We start from the raw sequence: 16,750 nt of genomic DNA on the forward strand, positions 1-16,750 counted from the left end.
GGTGAATAGATTGTAGAATAGCCAAAGAAGATGTAGCATTGTTATAAAACCTTTAAAATCTCTAAACAATCACAAGTAGGGCAGTTCATCACAGTTCATCCATTGCAACTGGATTGATGAAAGGTCACTTACACCTGTAGGCTACATGTATTTGGGAAAAGCAAAAGGTATCAGCATAATGTTATTTATTTATTTATTTATTTTTTGTGTATGTATAAACAAAAACATCTCTGTCAGTTCCATGCCGTTTTCAACAGCTATCAAAAACAAAGGTCATTTTTTGGATGGATGGATTTTTGTGAATGTTTCTTCTTCTACATAAGATTTTAGTCATCTTTAGTTCATGTAATACTTTATTGTCAATGCACAAATTAAGTAACAGTAGTCTGAAACGTTATTGTTAATGCACAAATTAAGTAACAGTAGCCTAGTCTGAAACGAAATGCTGTTTTACATCTAACCAGTGGTGCAAATGACTGACATGTCCAAATGGGCCTTGATGAAATCGTCGCTAGACTGTTCATACACATTTTAACGGGCCAAAGTTGAAGAGCTTTTGTCCGTTATTGTTAGTTGCAAATATAGGCTGATTCATGTTCCCTTGCATTGTGTAACTGAGGTCCATGGCTAGTCTGGCTTTCATCAGACCAAGCTCAATTTTTTAAGAAATCAAAAAATAAATAGCGGGCAGATCAGGCTGGGTTCACCCAGCCTAGTCCATAGGCACCGATATTGTTTAATTTTCGATTGAGATATACAGCTCTGGCTATTCTAAATGCAAAAATGCATTAGGGAGTTATGACAAAGCGGTAACTAACAAACTAGATCCTAATAGAAAGCTGTTAGCTTCCCTAAGCTACAGGTAGGATTATAAGGTAGGCCCTATTTACAACATAAATTGTCAATAGGCTATGCTGGCGACACAAATAAAATCTCCTTTGGAAACCAATGGCTTCGCCTTACAGTATCAAAGGGACTTAAACTGCCATATCGTTGGCGAAAAATTGTAATAACATTCAAGCAGCTCCATGAGTCAAGGAAAGCGAATGAAGTAGCCACTTCTAGATGGGACCCACTACACAGTAGCTTAAGGTGTGTTGCTAAAGCAGCTATAATGAAATGAAGGTGTCATTGTTTGGATAATTCACACACACGTGCTTTTTAATTTCACAAGACTACAACTACCAAGCTGTAATCAAAGCACATCGATTCCCCTCTCACACCATGCACGCGCCAAAACAAAAATAAACAGGTCTCAGTCTCCCGCATGTATAGGCAAAACTGTATCAGACGGTGTAGCGTTGGTAAATCTTCCATTGCACAGAATGATTTTGTATGCGTGCAGTAAATGACAGTCGAAAGATACAAACAGTGCTGCTATCAATTTGCTTTGTATAACCGCATTTATAGTTTTCTACAAATGCAATCAATCAAATGCCTCCATCACTCAACTAACGCTAACGGTAACATTACCTAGGTCCTTATTGATATTACAAGATTAACGTACCTGCAGTAAAACCAAGCATGTCCGATAAACATCCTCAGATTTATTTCGGCTTCAAGAAGAAATGGGAATTATACTTCATGTGAACATCGTCCTATCCTTATTAGATGTCGCTGCGGTAAATTACAGTCCTTGTAGGAAGCGTCCATTGTTTTCCAACCCACTTTTAACTTCCAACAAAATTACGTCTCACTGCAGCGATCGCCATCTAGTGGACAAACGACTACTTATCGCCAATACTGAAAATGCAGCCATGATGATGATGATGAATATTTATTTTGGCTTTCTTTTTAATCCTACTGAATTTGTAATTATGTATCGGCGTTCTAATACCGATAGTATGTGGGTGCCTGTGTGTGTGCATGTGTATATTTACATTTACAAGGCCAATGAGTGTACAGTCACTAAATGTACACATAACCTAATTTTTTAAACCCCCATGGATGAAATTCTACTGAAACTTGGCATACCCCAGAGAATGCCAGGTCAATCATACACATAAAATTTGGTGCAGTTCTGAACATCTTAACGGAAGATAGGGGCAATTAAAGCAGAATAATATTGCATTTTAATTTTTTTACCGGGGGTGGGGTGCAAATCACAAATGAGTGATTATCAGCCAGGTTGATGTGGGCCCTTGAGACCAACATACCATAAAAAGATTCTTCATCCTCAGTGCCACGGTTCAGGTAGTTATTTAGGAAAAACTGTTTTTTTTTTTTTTTTCTGCGGTTCGGGGGCCCAGCCGGTGGGGGGGGTGGTGGTGGTCCCAGTGCGAAATGAAATTTTTCCGTAAAAGTCTAGTGGGGCTACATACCCACCAAATTTCATGTACCCGGTGGTTCGGTGTCCCGGTATCAATGACCAAAAATTCAGGGGTAGATGATGGGAAAAATTCTTGAATTATGTGCATGTGTGCGTGTACAAATTTATGTTTATGTGTGTGGGTGTGTGTGTGTGTGTGTATGTAATGTGCTTGTGTGTTTTGCCTGCGTATGTGTGTTTGTGCATGTGCATGCATGCGTACATATGTCTACTGTGTGAGTATGTGTCATCACGTATGATTACTGTAAATGTATGTGTGTGCGTGTGTATCTGTTTATGCACATGTGTGCATGGAATGGGTGACCCCTGGAGGCAAACATCACGGAAAAAATTGGTCATCCTAGGCCCTACAGTTCTCAAGATATTCACAGAGAAACTGTGTCACCTCCTTCGGGGGGTCAGTCCAGCGGGGGGGCTACAGATCAAAAGCGAAGAATGGCGGTTCCATGCTATCCATGTGGGTACATGCCCACCAAGTTTTGTGTACCCGGTCTTTCAGTGTCCGGGAATCCTTGTTGGTTTTAAGTCACTAAATGTACACATAAATTATTTTATTGTAAGGCCCCATGAACGAAAGTACACAAAACTTGGCATGCATTCGGAGGGTGTCATAATGATCCTACACTTTTAATTTCGTGCAGTTTGACCTTGTCAGCCAGAGATATTGTGATGAAAACACCTAATTTTTTGCTTTTTTTAATTTTTTTTAACTAGGTGGCGCTATACATGAAATAAGTGGTAATGGGATGGGTTGACATGCCCCCTTAAGACCAACATACATAAAAAAGGTGGACCTCCTAGGCCCTACGGTTCTCGAGATATTCACAGAAAACTTCTCCGGCCACCTACAGGCCAGTTGGTGTATAGTAACATAAATGAATTTATTGTGTGGCCCCCCATGAACGGAATTCCACAAAACTTGGCGTGCATACAGAGGGTGTCATAATGATCCTACAATTCCAATTTCGTGCAGTTTTGACTATGTTAGGTCACAGATACCTTCAATTACAACACCTCATTTTACTTTTTTTGTTTTAACTAGGTGGCGCTATACATGAAATGAGTGGTTATGGAATGGGTTGACATGGCCCCTTGAGATCAACATACAAAAAAAAAATGGTCCTCCTAAAGCCTACGGTTTTCGAGATATTCACAGAAAACTGTGTCTGCCCTACCCTCCTTTCGGGGGTCCAGTCCAGCGGGGGCTACAGATCAAAACGAAAAACGATGGTTCCATGCTATCCATGTGGGGTTACATGCCCACCAAGTTTAGATGTATCCCGGTCTTTCAGTGTCCGGGAATCATTGGCGAAATTTGGGCATCGGAAAAAAATAAATAAAAAATAAATAAAAAAAAAAAAAAATCTGACTAAACCTATATGACCGCCGCTTCGCTGCGCGGCGGTCATAATAAGTAAGCATCGCGAGCAGTGGTGAAATGCTGAGACTGTCTGTGATACTATCCACTAGCAGATACTAGCAGAGGGAGAAACAAAACGGTTTGTAGCAGTGCTCAGGCACATACACCATGCAGAGGTGATACCACCTAATGAGCTGGGGTGTTTGCAGTTGCACCGTGTCGACAGAGATCAGCTAAAAACAACACCAGGCAAGAGCTTAGCCCTCAATATACTCCGCAGCACTCCCAAACCTCACTAAGCAGCACCAAACATGCATGGCAAGTTAGTGTCATATGAAAGAATGACCCTTTATTCGCTCTCGTCTTCGATTTTCACTCTATTTTATCCATCTATGTGGTCAATGGCACCTCCAGTCCACTGCAGCCTCAGCCGTTAATATGCAGCGCATTTATTCATAAAACATGATCGATACACAGGGCTAATTGGAGGCCTCAGACTGGTTCCTGTCGATCGGCACTCTATGAATATTAATGAGCTTCTAGATGCCAGCAAAGGCGAAGTCTCCCTCAGGAGGTCAAAACCAATTAAGGTACGAGGCAAGAAACAAGATGGGATAAACAAGGCTTGTTTAAATGGCGCCGCAGATCAAACAATAGTGGCCACTGGCCAGACAGATCTGTTTTTTAAGGTGCTGTTCTGAATATGCTTTCTCCCTTATCATAAGTGTTACATGAAACAGCCCCCCTTCATTATCTGACAATAAATATTAATGCTCTCAGTCTGAGCTTTTTAAACCGCTGCTGGTTCATCTACCTTGCATGAGGCATAGGGTGTGTTCGAAACGGGTAAAGTTGCTGCCTTTTAAGATATCTAACTGGGGAGCAAGGCAGCAAATGCGGTTCGAAACCGAAAAAACAAATTCTGCTGCCTTTTAAGATATCTTAGAATTCCCAAATAACGGTAATTTTTGAAGGCAGCATCGATGCACACTTCATGCTGCCTCCTACCCATAATCCCTTGCGGCAACGTCTGAAACAGCTGTGAAAGGTAAACAAACATGGCGGATGACATCGGTAATGGCTGCTGAATCTGTTTAAAATGTAATTTTGTGTGATCTTATTTTGCTTAGATTTGCAGATTACAGATTAGAAATAAACAATTTACTATCTGATTATGCCATTGTTGTAACCATTAATAGCGTCTGGTCTGATATATCTGCCGGCCGTAAAACTAATTTATACTGTTAGCCTGCTAGCTTACGTAAGATAATTTAGTTTAACGTCAGGCCTTTGCTAACGTCATACCGTAGTGTTAAAAGTAGTAAAAGATGCATTTAATCCAAATTCATGTCTAGTGAGACAGCTCTCTATGTAGGGAGGGAGGCAGTAGGCAGCTGTCTCCCGTTTGGAACACACCCATAGTCTGCAAATGAGGAGATAGTATGTCTATCTCTTCAATCTTTCTCTGGCATCTTCTCATTTTACCCCCTCATCAAAAAGCACACTACAGGTTTTAGTCCTATTGTTTACTATTGGCAACAGATAAGTACACTGAAGGTCAGCAGAGTTTTTCTCATGTCGATTTTTCCTGCTATCTTAAGGCTTTGCTGCTTTGGGAGCTAACAATAGCCCATGCCTGTAAATGCAGAGAAAATTGAATTGGTTATTATAGATGGTCTCAGACAATCGGCTCATGGGAGCAGGGGAAAACGATCCTCTCTGAATTCCAATAGCCCAGTGGAGTCGCTATTCTGGCTGTCCGTTCACTGCAACTCCTCCGAGGTATTGTGTGTGTGCAGAGATGAACTAGAACTCTCTACTGTAATACACACCCCAATTCTGGATGTTCTCTTCAATTCTAGATCTTCTTTTCAACAAAACTACAACTCTAAACTTGTGTCCTGATCAACTACTGTGACTGAACAACACTGGGGACTTTCTCAGAGGCTCTGAGGTTTGACACATCTCGAGTCTGGGCTGATGTCTGATGTCTACGCCCGCCGCAGATCTGAGCTCACAGCCCTGAGTGCAGAGAGAGAGAGAGAGAGAGTGGTGGCAGGGTGGTCGTGATTCAGGTTGAAAGCCACCATCAACGCTTTTAAGATAAGCCGTAATTCACTTACTGTGGAAATCACTCATTGTTTTCATTTGACTGGGACAAAGGGGGCTCATCCGGGATCATTTATGGGGTGGGATAGATGAGATAAATCTGTCTGCCCCGAGTCCCTGCAAAACAACACCGCTGCCACCACCGCTGCCACCCTTAGGAGCAGGAGAGAACTGGATCAAGGAGGACGATGTCTGGAGGATGTCTGGCTGGAACAAATTGACATGCACTCAGCAGTCCTTTTTAATTTCTCCTTTTCTCTCCCCTCTCTCTCCCCCCTCTCTCTCTCTCTTTCTCTCTCTCTCTCTCCCTCTCTCCCTCCCTCTCTCTCTCTCTTTTCATCTCTTCCATTATGTATCTCCCTTCTTTTTATTCCCTTCCCATCCTCTATCTCTCTCTCTTCTCCATTTCTGTTACTAGTTTTTATTTTTTTCTAATTCTCTCTCTCTCTCTCTCTCTCCATTTCTCTAGTTTTTGTTTTTTTCCTCTCTCTCTCTCTCCATCCTGTTTTTGGCCTGTCTGTAATCTATGTTACTGGAATTGCACGGCAGAAAAACAGGTTTAAAATGCTGTGTTTTGTCGAGTGGCATGACTAATAGCTGTGTTTGGAAGTTGCCAGAATGCCGCTGACGATGACGAGGGGCATTGCGGGGATGAACGCTCCCATTGTGGGTCCACTGCCCCCCCCACACACACTCTCTCTCTCTCTCTCTCTCTCTCACACACACACACACACTCTCTCTCTCTCTCACAAACACACACACTCACACACACACACACACACACACACACTCTCACACACACACACACACACACACAGCCTCCTTATATTTCTCCTGCACCACCTATGAAGAGGAGCTTCATAAATCCCCAGGTGAATCTGAGTCATCTGTGTCCCTCGGTGACGCCACTGGCACACTGCCGGCACACTGCCAACACACTTACTGCCTTCTCTTTCTCTCTCTCTTTTTCTCTCTCTCTGTTTGTTTTCTTTTCTTGTATGTATTCTTCAGTTCTTTCAGTCTCACACTCATGCACTCATTATCTCTCTGCCTTGCTGACACACACACACACACAGACACACACACACACATACAGGGAGAGAAAGAGAGAGTGCCAGTTCCTCCTCTTTATTTCCCCTGTGTCTACTGAAAGACTAGCACTCATCCAGCTGGTACTCAGGATAGGTTTCACTGCAACACCCCCAAAAAGACAAATCGATGCGAGCACCATTACCCAAGACAGAGTAGCCTCCAACCCCAGAAATAATGCACCAACTGGAGGAGAAAAGATAGATAGATAGATAGATAGATAGATAGATAGATAGATAGATACTTTATTGATCCTCCAGGGGAAATTCAAGGGTCTCAGTAGCATACAGACATCACACACAACATGCACTTACAGCAGAAATGGTAAACATAAGTATAAGTATAAACATATAACTAAACTCCACTGTACAATAAAGACAGTAGAAGATAAGAAAGATAAGAAAACTAACAAAACAAAATACTAAATACACTATATAAATTAAATTAAGAAAGTCTAATGTGCTTGAGGGTGATCAAGCATAAGACGCTTGTAGTGACAGGGCCAGGACTGGTGAGGTGCTAAAGGGATTGAGTGTCATGGTGAAGGTGCAAACAGTAGTCCAATAGTCCTTAGTTATGTGTGCATGGCAAGGTGCTCAAGAGAGTGAGTGTCATGGTGAAGGTGCAAAAAGTAGTCCAACATTAGTCCAACAGTGCAAGAGTAAGGTCTAGAGAACAGCATAAATAATATGGACAAATAGGAGTAAAGAACTATTTCAGTGCAAGAACAGGTTAAGGTAATAGGGTTATTCATTCATAGCCATTCATTCAGTATTGTAGCAGAAGCCTGACCGCAGCCATTGATCATGTGTGCTAATATAGCATGAAAACAGTGTAGCAGTAAAACAGTAGTGAAAAACATTAGGCTGTGTACATTAGTAAAACAGTAGTAAAACAGTAGTAAAGCAGTGGTGGGCAGTCAGTACTCAAAAACATGGACATGGAGAGGGGTGGAGAGGCAGACAGACTAAGCAGAGAAGTCTCTCTCTCCTCTCTCCCTTTAGTGAGGCATTGAACAGTTCAATGGCCCTAGGAAACAACTTACTTCCTCAGCCTTTCAGTTGTGCATGGCAGTGAGCGAAGTCTCCAGCTGATCAAGCTGTTTTGGTTTTTGATAGTGCTGTAGAGCTGATGACATTCATTGCCCAAAATGTTGATCAGTTTGTTTAGGGTCCTTTTGTCAGATATTGAAGTGATGCACTCCAGTTCAGCTCCCACTACAGAGCCAGCCTTCCTTACCAGCCTGTCAAGTCGCCCAGCATCCTTCTTCTTTGTGCTTCCTCCCCAGCATACCACTGCATAGAAGAGGGCTGGCCACAACAGACTGATAGAACATCCTGAGGAGCTTGCTGCACACATTGAAGGACCGCAGCCTCCTCAGTCCCTTTCTTGTAGAGTGCATCAGTGTTGGCTGACCAGTCCAGTTTATTGTCCAGGTGGAGACCCAGATACTTGTAGGTGCTTACCACCTCCACATTGACCCCCATCAATGGAGACTGGTAGCAGAGCGGGGCTTAGACCTCTTGAGGAAATCCACCACCATCTCCTTGGTCTTAGAAGTGTTTAGTTGAAGGTGATTGAGTTTTGCACCACTGCACAAAGTCCTCCACCAGGCTCCTGTACTCCTCCTCTTGCTCGACTTGATACACCCCAAATTGCAGTATCATCAGAAAACTTCTGCAAGTGGCATGACTCGGTGTTGTAGCAGAAGTCAGATGTGTACAGGGTAAACAGGACTGAGAGAGCACAGTTCCCTGTGGCGCCCTGTGCTGCTGATCACAGTGTCAGAGAGGCAGTTCTTCAGTCTGATTCAACTGTGGTCGCCGTCAGGTAATCTGTAATCCAGGTTACCAGGTGAGCGTCCACACCCATCTGCAAGAGCTTGTCTCCCAGTCTGAGGGGTTGGATGGTGTTAAAAGCACTTGTGAAATCAAAGAACATGATTCTCACAGCACTTTCCCCTTGTCTAGGTGAGAATGTGTCCTGTGTAAAATATAAGTGATGGCTTATCGCCCACCACTTTCTCCTGGTATGCAAACTGTAACGGGTCTAGTGCATGGCATGCCTGGGGTCTGAGCATACCCAAGACCAGCCGCTTCCATTGTTTTCATCACATGTGATGTTAGAGCCACAGGCTTGAAGTCATTAGGCTCGGCTGGGGTGTGGTTTTCTTGGGAACGGGGTGAGACATGATGTCTTCCATAGTGTTGGAACTTGTCCTCACATATGGCTGCAAACGTTAAACTTCGTGAAGATACTGTCTGTATAAATCGTCTTGTAAGTAAACTACCAGTGCTTTTTCAAAGTTCTCAATGTCTCGCTTTTAAATGTCAGGGGCCCTAGAAGTCTACCAATGAAGTGTGGAGATACATTGAGCCCTCGTAAATGGGTGTAAAACAGTGATTTATTTGCATGGCTAGCCGGTGCGAAGCACCACTACTGAAAAAGTTGTTGGTAGCATCGGCTAACTAGCCAGATTTTGGAGTGCAGGGGACAAGTCGAGATGGGCTATGAGACATACGCTCACACCGGTATCATGTTTCAATACACTTTAGGTCAATATCACACCGAATTCTCCTTTAAGGCCAGTGATAGATTTCATACAGTTGTTATCCCACAGCTTCTGTTCCTTCATGTTGTTAACCTCTTTCAGCTTATTCTTGTTCCATCCCCCTTCCATTTTTTTTCTGTAGTTTGACCTGGTTATCAAGGCTTGTTATTTGGATAGCCTCAGTCCTTGTGGGAACAGTCCATACAGAAGTTCATTCAGTAGTGCAGTTGACCTCCTCTAAGTCCTCTCCATTCAGTAGCATACTCCAGTCAGTGGACTCAAAGCAGTCTCTCAAGCCTCATCCACTTCCGCCACTCCTGCTGGCATGTCCTCTGAACTTTTGGCTTGTACATTGGCTGCAAATGAATGAGGTTATGGTCCGACTTCCCCAGTGGGGGAAGGGGGTGGCACTTCAAGCATCCCTCACGTTTGCATACATTTTTGTCCTGTTTTTCCTAGTTGGGCAGAACAAATTGGTTTGAGGGTGGAATCCAGTGTAATGGTTATCCAAGGCAAAGAAGGCATTGTGCTGAGTTTGGATTGTAGATAATGACGTCACACGCTGTGTCCGGGAGGGCTTGAGGCGGCACATAGACACAAACAACAATGGCGTGCGAGAACTCCCTCGGCATGTAGTATGGTCGTAACTGACCGTTACATCCTTCCTTACTGCATACAGTCTCCTTCACTGTAACATGTCCGGATTGTACCATCTATTGTTTATGTACAGCACCAGTCCGCCTCCCCTTCTTTTGCCAGAAAGTTTATTGTCTCTGTCCAAACGAGCTACACTGAAGCCGGGCAGCTCAACGTTAGCTGGGGGGATATGGCTTGTCAGCCACGTCTCCGTAAAGCATAGCAAACTACAATCCCTGTACAGCTTCTGATTTCTTACCAGGGCAGCCAGTTCGTCAGTCTTGTTGGTCAGTGAGTTCACCTTTCCCATAACCATCGAAGGAACTGAGGGCTTGTGTTTCCACTTATTCTCCCGACGTCTAGTCCTCACTTTAACTCCCGCTCTGCACCCCCGAAAGCACCACTGCTCCTCCGGGATGTTTACGTGAACCCTACCAGCATTCCGTCGTATTGCAAGCAGCTGATTCCTTGTGTACACAAGTTTGTTGCCGCTGGAGCATTGTAATAGATCCATATCCATAGGATAGAATGAAAACACTCCTCAAAGTGCGTAATCCAAAAAAGTTGCGAAGTAACAAAAAAAAAAGTAAAAAGTAAACAAAAGAAGGTAAGAAAAACACAAAGACACGGAGCTACCTCGACAGGCTGCCTCTCTCGACGGCGCCGGAACCGGATATCGCGCCGGAACCAGATATTGTCCCAAAAGGAAGGGACAAGCAACCCATAAAGCAAATCAAGGAGACTCAATGTATAGCACACAGTGTATTACACACAGTGAAATTACACACAGCAACCCAGCACAGCACGACTAGCTACATGTATGTTACAACATGTAAAAAATTAAGTTTCTAGGCTAAGTATACTTGTGTATACAAGGAATTTGGTCTCTGCATTTATCCCATCCGTGAATTAGTGAACACACAGAGCACACAGTGAACACACAGTAAGGTGAAGCACACACTAACCCGGAGCAGTGAGCTGCCTTGCTACAGCGGCGCTCGGGGAGCAGTGAGGGGTTAGGTGCCTTACTCAAGGGCACTTCAGCCGCTCCTACTGGTCGGGGATCGAACCGGCAACCCATCGGTACCAAATCGCCGGTACCAAATCCCGGCCCTAATCAAGCCCTACTGCCCCATGTAGTGCCACGACTGCCCCATGTAGTGCCACGACTGCCCCATGTAGTGCCACAACATTAACTGGACTCTGTACAGACTGCACCACACGGTGCCGTAGAGAAAATGAAGGAAACAAATTGTGTGTTCCTCAGGTGCTCAGGTGTTCTAGCCAGGTGCTAACAACACCAGGGTCAGGGCTTAAGGGCCTGGAGAAGACAATGCTGGCAAAGAGCACCTGTGCAAGACTAGCTGGATAGGAGCATCTGCTACATGCACAGAAGTACATGTGGAGGCACAACACAGAGAGGGTGAAGATTAGAGAGGCAATCAAACAGCACTGCACATCGCAGAGACTGTAGTGATACTGCAGGAGCTGCTACAGTGGCGCTCGGGGAGCAGTGAGGGGTTAGGTGACTTGCTCAAGGGCACTGCAGCCGTTCCTACTGGTCGGAGTTCGAACCGGCACCCCTCCGGTTACAAGTCCGAAGCGCTAACCAGTAGGCCACGGCTGCCCAGTCCAGCAGGCAAGAGCAACATGGGATCTGGACCAACCTTGTACTGAAAGAGGAATAGGCCGCAGAAGAGGCTGTAGAGGTCGGCAGTGAGCAGGGAGAGGTTGACTGCAGTGGCACTGGTCCTCTTGATGACCACCGGCATGAAGCTATACAGGCCAAACATGCAGGCACTGAAGCCAATATACAGCAGACCTGTGGCAGAAGAGAAGGAGAGAGAGGGGGGAGAGACGGTAAGAGCAGTAGATTAATGAGAGAACCATTTCTACAGAGACAGGGGCAAAGCCCAATAGACATTTTTGATTTTCCAAGAAATCCAAAATAACTCTGTTGCATCTGTTTGTTTGCGTCAGCATCATCACAATCATTCGAGGACGCTGTCTGCAAAACCCAACAGGTCAGATTGCCAGACGGTAGCTGTCACTCCAGCCCCGACACACACACACGCCCCGACACACACACGCACACACACACGATCACGGCAGCCATAGAGACAGACAGAGCAAAAGCAAGACCTGCATTCTGCCTCCATTTATGGCCACTTTAGGATATTGACCATCAGCACGCCACTGGTCAGGTATTTTCACAGATGGCTTCTCTCCCACAGTTTCTCATTTCAAAACAAAACTCTCACCTCAGGTGGCCTTGAGAAAGTCCACAAAAGGCACTTTTCAGTTTACTAAGACATCATATCATCATAATTTCATATAATTGACACTAATACCTTATCATTCCCCCTGACTTATAATTTCGACTATGATTTGGATGAGGGAACAATTAAAAGTAAATGGTGTTAAAATGCTCTCGTTGTAATGAAGTTGTCTTTGGCTAAACAGACAAACTTAATTAGGACATGACATTGCTGGATTAGTAATTCCCCCGCAGAGAGACAAACAGACTGACAGATAAACTAATCATCTTTTTTCATTTTCACTGAAGGATATAAAAGGTCAAATGATATCTGTAATATCAGGACGGGTATTGGGCTGTCATCTCCATGTGCGCAAGCAGAGGGAATCATGGGAGACTATGAGCAACCCATCACGTCAATTCGGACGGACAGGTGGGGGTGAGTATGAGCAGTGTTGTCTGATCATTTTTGTTTTCACCCAGTGGCGGTAATGCTACCGAGTGGGGAGCCTGTCATTAACTGGCCCTCTCATTCCTGTTCGGTTTCATTTGAACTGAAATCTGCACAGGAAGGGAAGGCTGTTGCTTCTGCCTCTAGACTCAGACACAGACAGCCCCCAATGGGAATCGCAGCAGGAAGGATAACTGTCATTTGTTTCCAAACGAGGCACTGAAGCCGCTTATCTTAGCAAGGGCTGTCATTTTGGAACATCATTTCCACGACTGATGGAACAATTCAATTTCAATGCAACCCTGTTATGTTCCATCTGATAGATTACTATTTCAGCACAAGGCCATTTTAAAGATATCATCATTCTAAAATAGCAACCAATCATCAACAGGTTCAGGGAAAGCATTCAGATTGGCTTTTGTCTAGCCTGATATGTTAGAATTACATTTTCACTTAGCCTGATGCATGCATAAAATTATAACACTATGTTTACAAAAATTGTAGTAATATTTTTTTATTGCTACTGCTATTGTAAACTTTGAGAACTGAAATAAGTTACTGTATTATAATGTTCGAACATACATGAACATACATTTTATTTATCATTATTGCTATGCACAAACTGCTTTGACCAAAACTGCAAACTAAAGTGCATAGCAGTGAAGTCTTATGTGTAAGACCTAACTTACACAACCTAAATAAGAACATCTGAGATTAAAATAATTCAGAGCAAACACATAGCATAGACTGTGTTTGGCTGGTTGCTATGACTACTCAAAGTTAAAGTCTGAAGGCTTGGACTCACAGAATGAGATGGCTGCAGATAAACAAACCATGAGGGTCAAGTGAGGAGTGGTGTAGCAGGCAGGCCAGCAAATAAACACTGAAAAATAATGTGTGCACATGTACACACACACACACACACACACACACACACAGACAAACATCCACACACACACACACACACACACACACACACACAGCTTCATTCTCTCCTTCCCAATCTCTCTCTCTCTCATCCCTCATCTCTCTCTCTCTCTTTCCTCTCTCTCTCTCTCTCTCTCTCTCTCTCTCTCTCTCTCCTGCCTGTGCCTTAACTTGTCCCTCCTCTTCCCATGTCCTTCTCATGTTATGTCTCCTCCTCTTCCTCCTCCTCTTCTCTCCTCCCCCCACACACACACATACACACCACAAACACACACACACGTACATACACACCACACACACACACGTCATACACATACAAAATGTACACTCAGGGTGTGTGAGAGGGTCCTTGAGCCCTCTCCTCCCATAAATGTTACATGAGCAGACCCTCATTGCTTTTCTAGGCCAGCTCACAAATGGCTGAGGGGGGAGAGAGGAAGGCATGCTTTTGGTATGAGCTGAGCAGAGCTGAGCTGCCATGATCCTGGCAGTGGCCAAGCCTGCTAATGACTAAAGGCCCTGCGGCCACCGGTAGACATGGGGGAGCCCCGGGGGAAGTGAGGCGCATGCTGTCACCGCCCCCAGGACGGACCACACCACACGCCCCACCGGAGAGACATGGATGCAGCGTTTGGTCGAAACAGTCTTGCCCTTTAGAAGATGTCGTTTATGTTTTTTTTTTTTTTTTTTTTTTAGATTTCCAAAAGGCCCTAGAGTTACAGTAGTGTGTGTGTGTGCGTGTGTGTGTGTGTTGTGTGTGTGTGTTTGTGTGTGTGATCATGCTTACAGCTCAGCATGATTCTGGCACCATGAGATTCAGTAAATGACTGGTACCTATCTGCTCTGCTGTATTGCCCTGTATTCTACTGTTCTTCCTTCTCATTCTTCATGCTTTCTTTGCTTCTCTCTCCCTCTCTCCTTCCCTCTCTCCTTTTCTCTCCCTCTTCCTCTCACTCTCCTTCCTTCCTTCCTTACTTACTTATTATGGGTTGGTTTTAATGTTACCTGGTTTCCGTTTTGACTGTCAATAAAGGAACCTAGGAAAGTCAGTCTCTCCTTTTCTCTCTCTCTCCCTGCTTCTCTCCCTCTCTCTCTCCTTCTCTCTCTCCCTCTCCCTCCCTGAAAAATAATTCAGTGGAAATGCATGGATTCCAGTTTCTTCCAGTAGCAACAATTGGAATCCATGCATTTCCACAGAATTATTTTTAGAATCTGACCCCTTATCATACCTGTTCATTCTTACTCGTCGCTCGACTTATCGTGACTAAATTCAAGATGGCGTCGAACGGTAAAATTCCTTAAGGTACTGTCTGTATAAATTGTCTTGTAAATAAACTACCAGTGCTTTTTCAAAGTTCTCCATGTCTCGTTTTAAATGTCAAGGCCCTCGGAAGTCTACCAATGAAGTATGGAGCTACTTTGAGCCTCGTAAATGGAATAAAACAGTGATTTATTTGCATGGCTAGGCCGATGCCTGAGGCACCACAACAAAACACTGTTGGTAGCATTGGCTAACTAGCGCCAGATTTCTGAGTGCAGGGGACAAGCTGAGGTGAGCTATGAGACATACGTTCACACTCGGCATCATGTTTCAAGACACTTTAGGTCAAAATCACACCGGAATTATCCTTTAATATTTCAAATTGGCATTGAATGCCTTCGTAGGCTACAAGAACATCAAAATCAATTCCTTTCACTGAAGTGCTTTTGAAGTGAGACAGATCTGAGTGAAAGAGAAAGCCTTCATTTGGAGATGCAATGCTTGGCCAAAAAACATAACAAGTCTCGACATGTAAAACATCAAATGAGCGATGGATAGCTTCTGACAATAGAGAGATTGGTGAGTCATCGGCTAAATCGCCAAAAATTGCCTCTCCCTACCTACCTGGATGGTGATGCACCTAACTGCAGTCCAGTCCATTTGTTCATTTGATGCAATTATTTGTCATTTGCCGTTGCCCCAAATGGGCCAAAACGTCCATAAATCCTGCAAGGGGTCTGCTCACGCTTACATCCGTTGTGTGTGCCCCGGGGAGAGGAGTGAAATGGGAGGTAGGGATGAACAGAAGGGATTAATGGAGGAGTGTAAAACTGATGTCCACTGTCACTCACCTATCTGCCAGTCCCACTGCACCCTCAGGAGCTGCTTGTGCTCCATAATGGCCCTAAAGAGAGAAGGAGAGAGAGAGGGATAGAGGGAGAGAGAGAGAGCGAGAGAGAGAGAGAGAGGGAGAGAAAGATAGTCAGAATAGTCGGTTATGCGGGGGTGAAGAGCACAACAGAGAGAGGCAGAGAAATCAAGGAGAGAAATGGACAAAAGGTGTAGGAAGGAAGGCATTGGATTAAAATCACATTAAGAAAACAAAGGGAAAAAAAACAACACAAAAAGGAAAGCATCTCCGGTTTCGGCAGGCCACCGCGGAATCGCCGGAGAGAGACGCGCAAAGACAAATCTCTGCTGTCAGGGCGGAAGTGCTGACGATCGCTCGACCTCCGCCGGCGGAACGCTCTTGCTGTGACAGGATCATCAGTTTTTGGGGAGGCCTCTCGCTTTCCTGGAGAACAACAGCTACACAGCAAGCACAGCTGCCTGTGTGTGTGTATGCTTCACGTGCGAGACAGGGAGGAGTTATACCGTTGTCGTCACGGTGACATGTTACCTAGGTTACGGCCACATCTGTATGCTGCTGCGAGGCGCACTCCACATGCTCCGAACATTTGTCTCTGCCTACAGGAGCAAAAGTGTATGTGTGTGTGTGTGTGTGTGTGTGTGTGTGTGTGTGTGTTTCCTGAGTGTATTTGTAAGGTGTACTGTATGTTTACATGTACATGTATAAGTACTGTGCATAAATGTTAGGCACTTGTTATGATTTAAAAAATACAAATGGTTCCTGTCTCAGCCAATTCCCTGTATTTTTTTTATCTACAAGTAGTCTGATGCCTTGTTACTTTCTTCCTTTAAACACATATTATGTCTCTTCACTATTTTCAAAGTGCCTGAAAATCTAAATACTGTATATTTAATATTGACACACTAATGG

At 44.3% G+C, this 16,750-nt stretch overlaps 1 protein-coding gene across 1 annotated transcript in view; it reads right to left on the bottom strand.

The window, feature by feature from the left end:
* slc35f1 (solute carrier family 35 member F1) overlaps positions 1–16,750 on the bottom strand; it is a 95,135-nt gene that overhangs the window by 15,174 nt on the left and 63,211 nt on the right. The window contains 2 exon segments of the mRNA XM_048250618.1: positions 11,742–11,896; positions 15,822–15,874. Coding sequence (XP_048106575.1) covers positions 11,742–11,896; positions 15,822–15,874 — 208 coding nt within the window.

This window comes from Alosa alosa, chromosome 8, assembly GCF_017589495.1.
Source record: "Alosa alosa isolate M-15738 ecotype Scorff River chromosome 8, AALO_Geno_1.1, whole genome shotgun sequence".
Classification (NCBI taxonomy): domain Eukaryota; kingdom Metazoa; phylum Chordata; class Actinopteri; order Clupeiformes; family Clupeidae; genus Alosa; species Alosa alosa.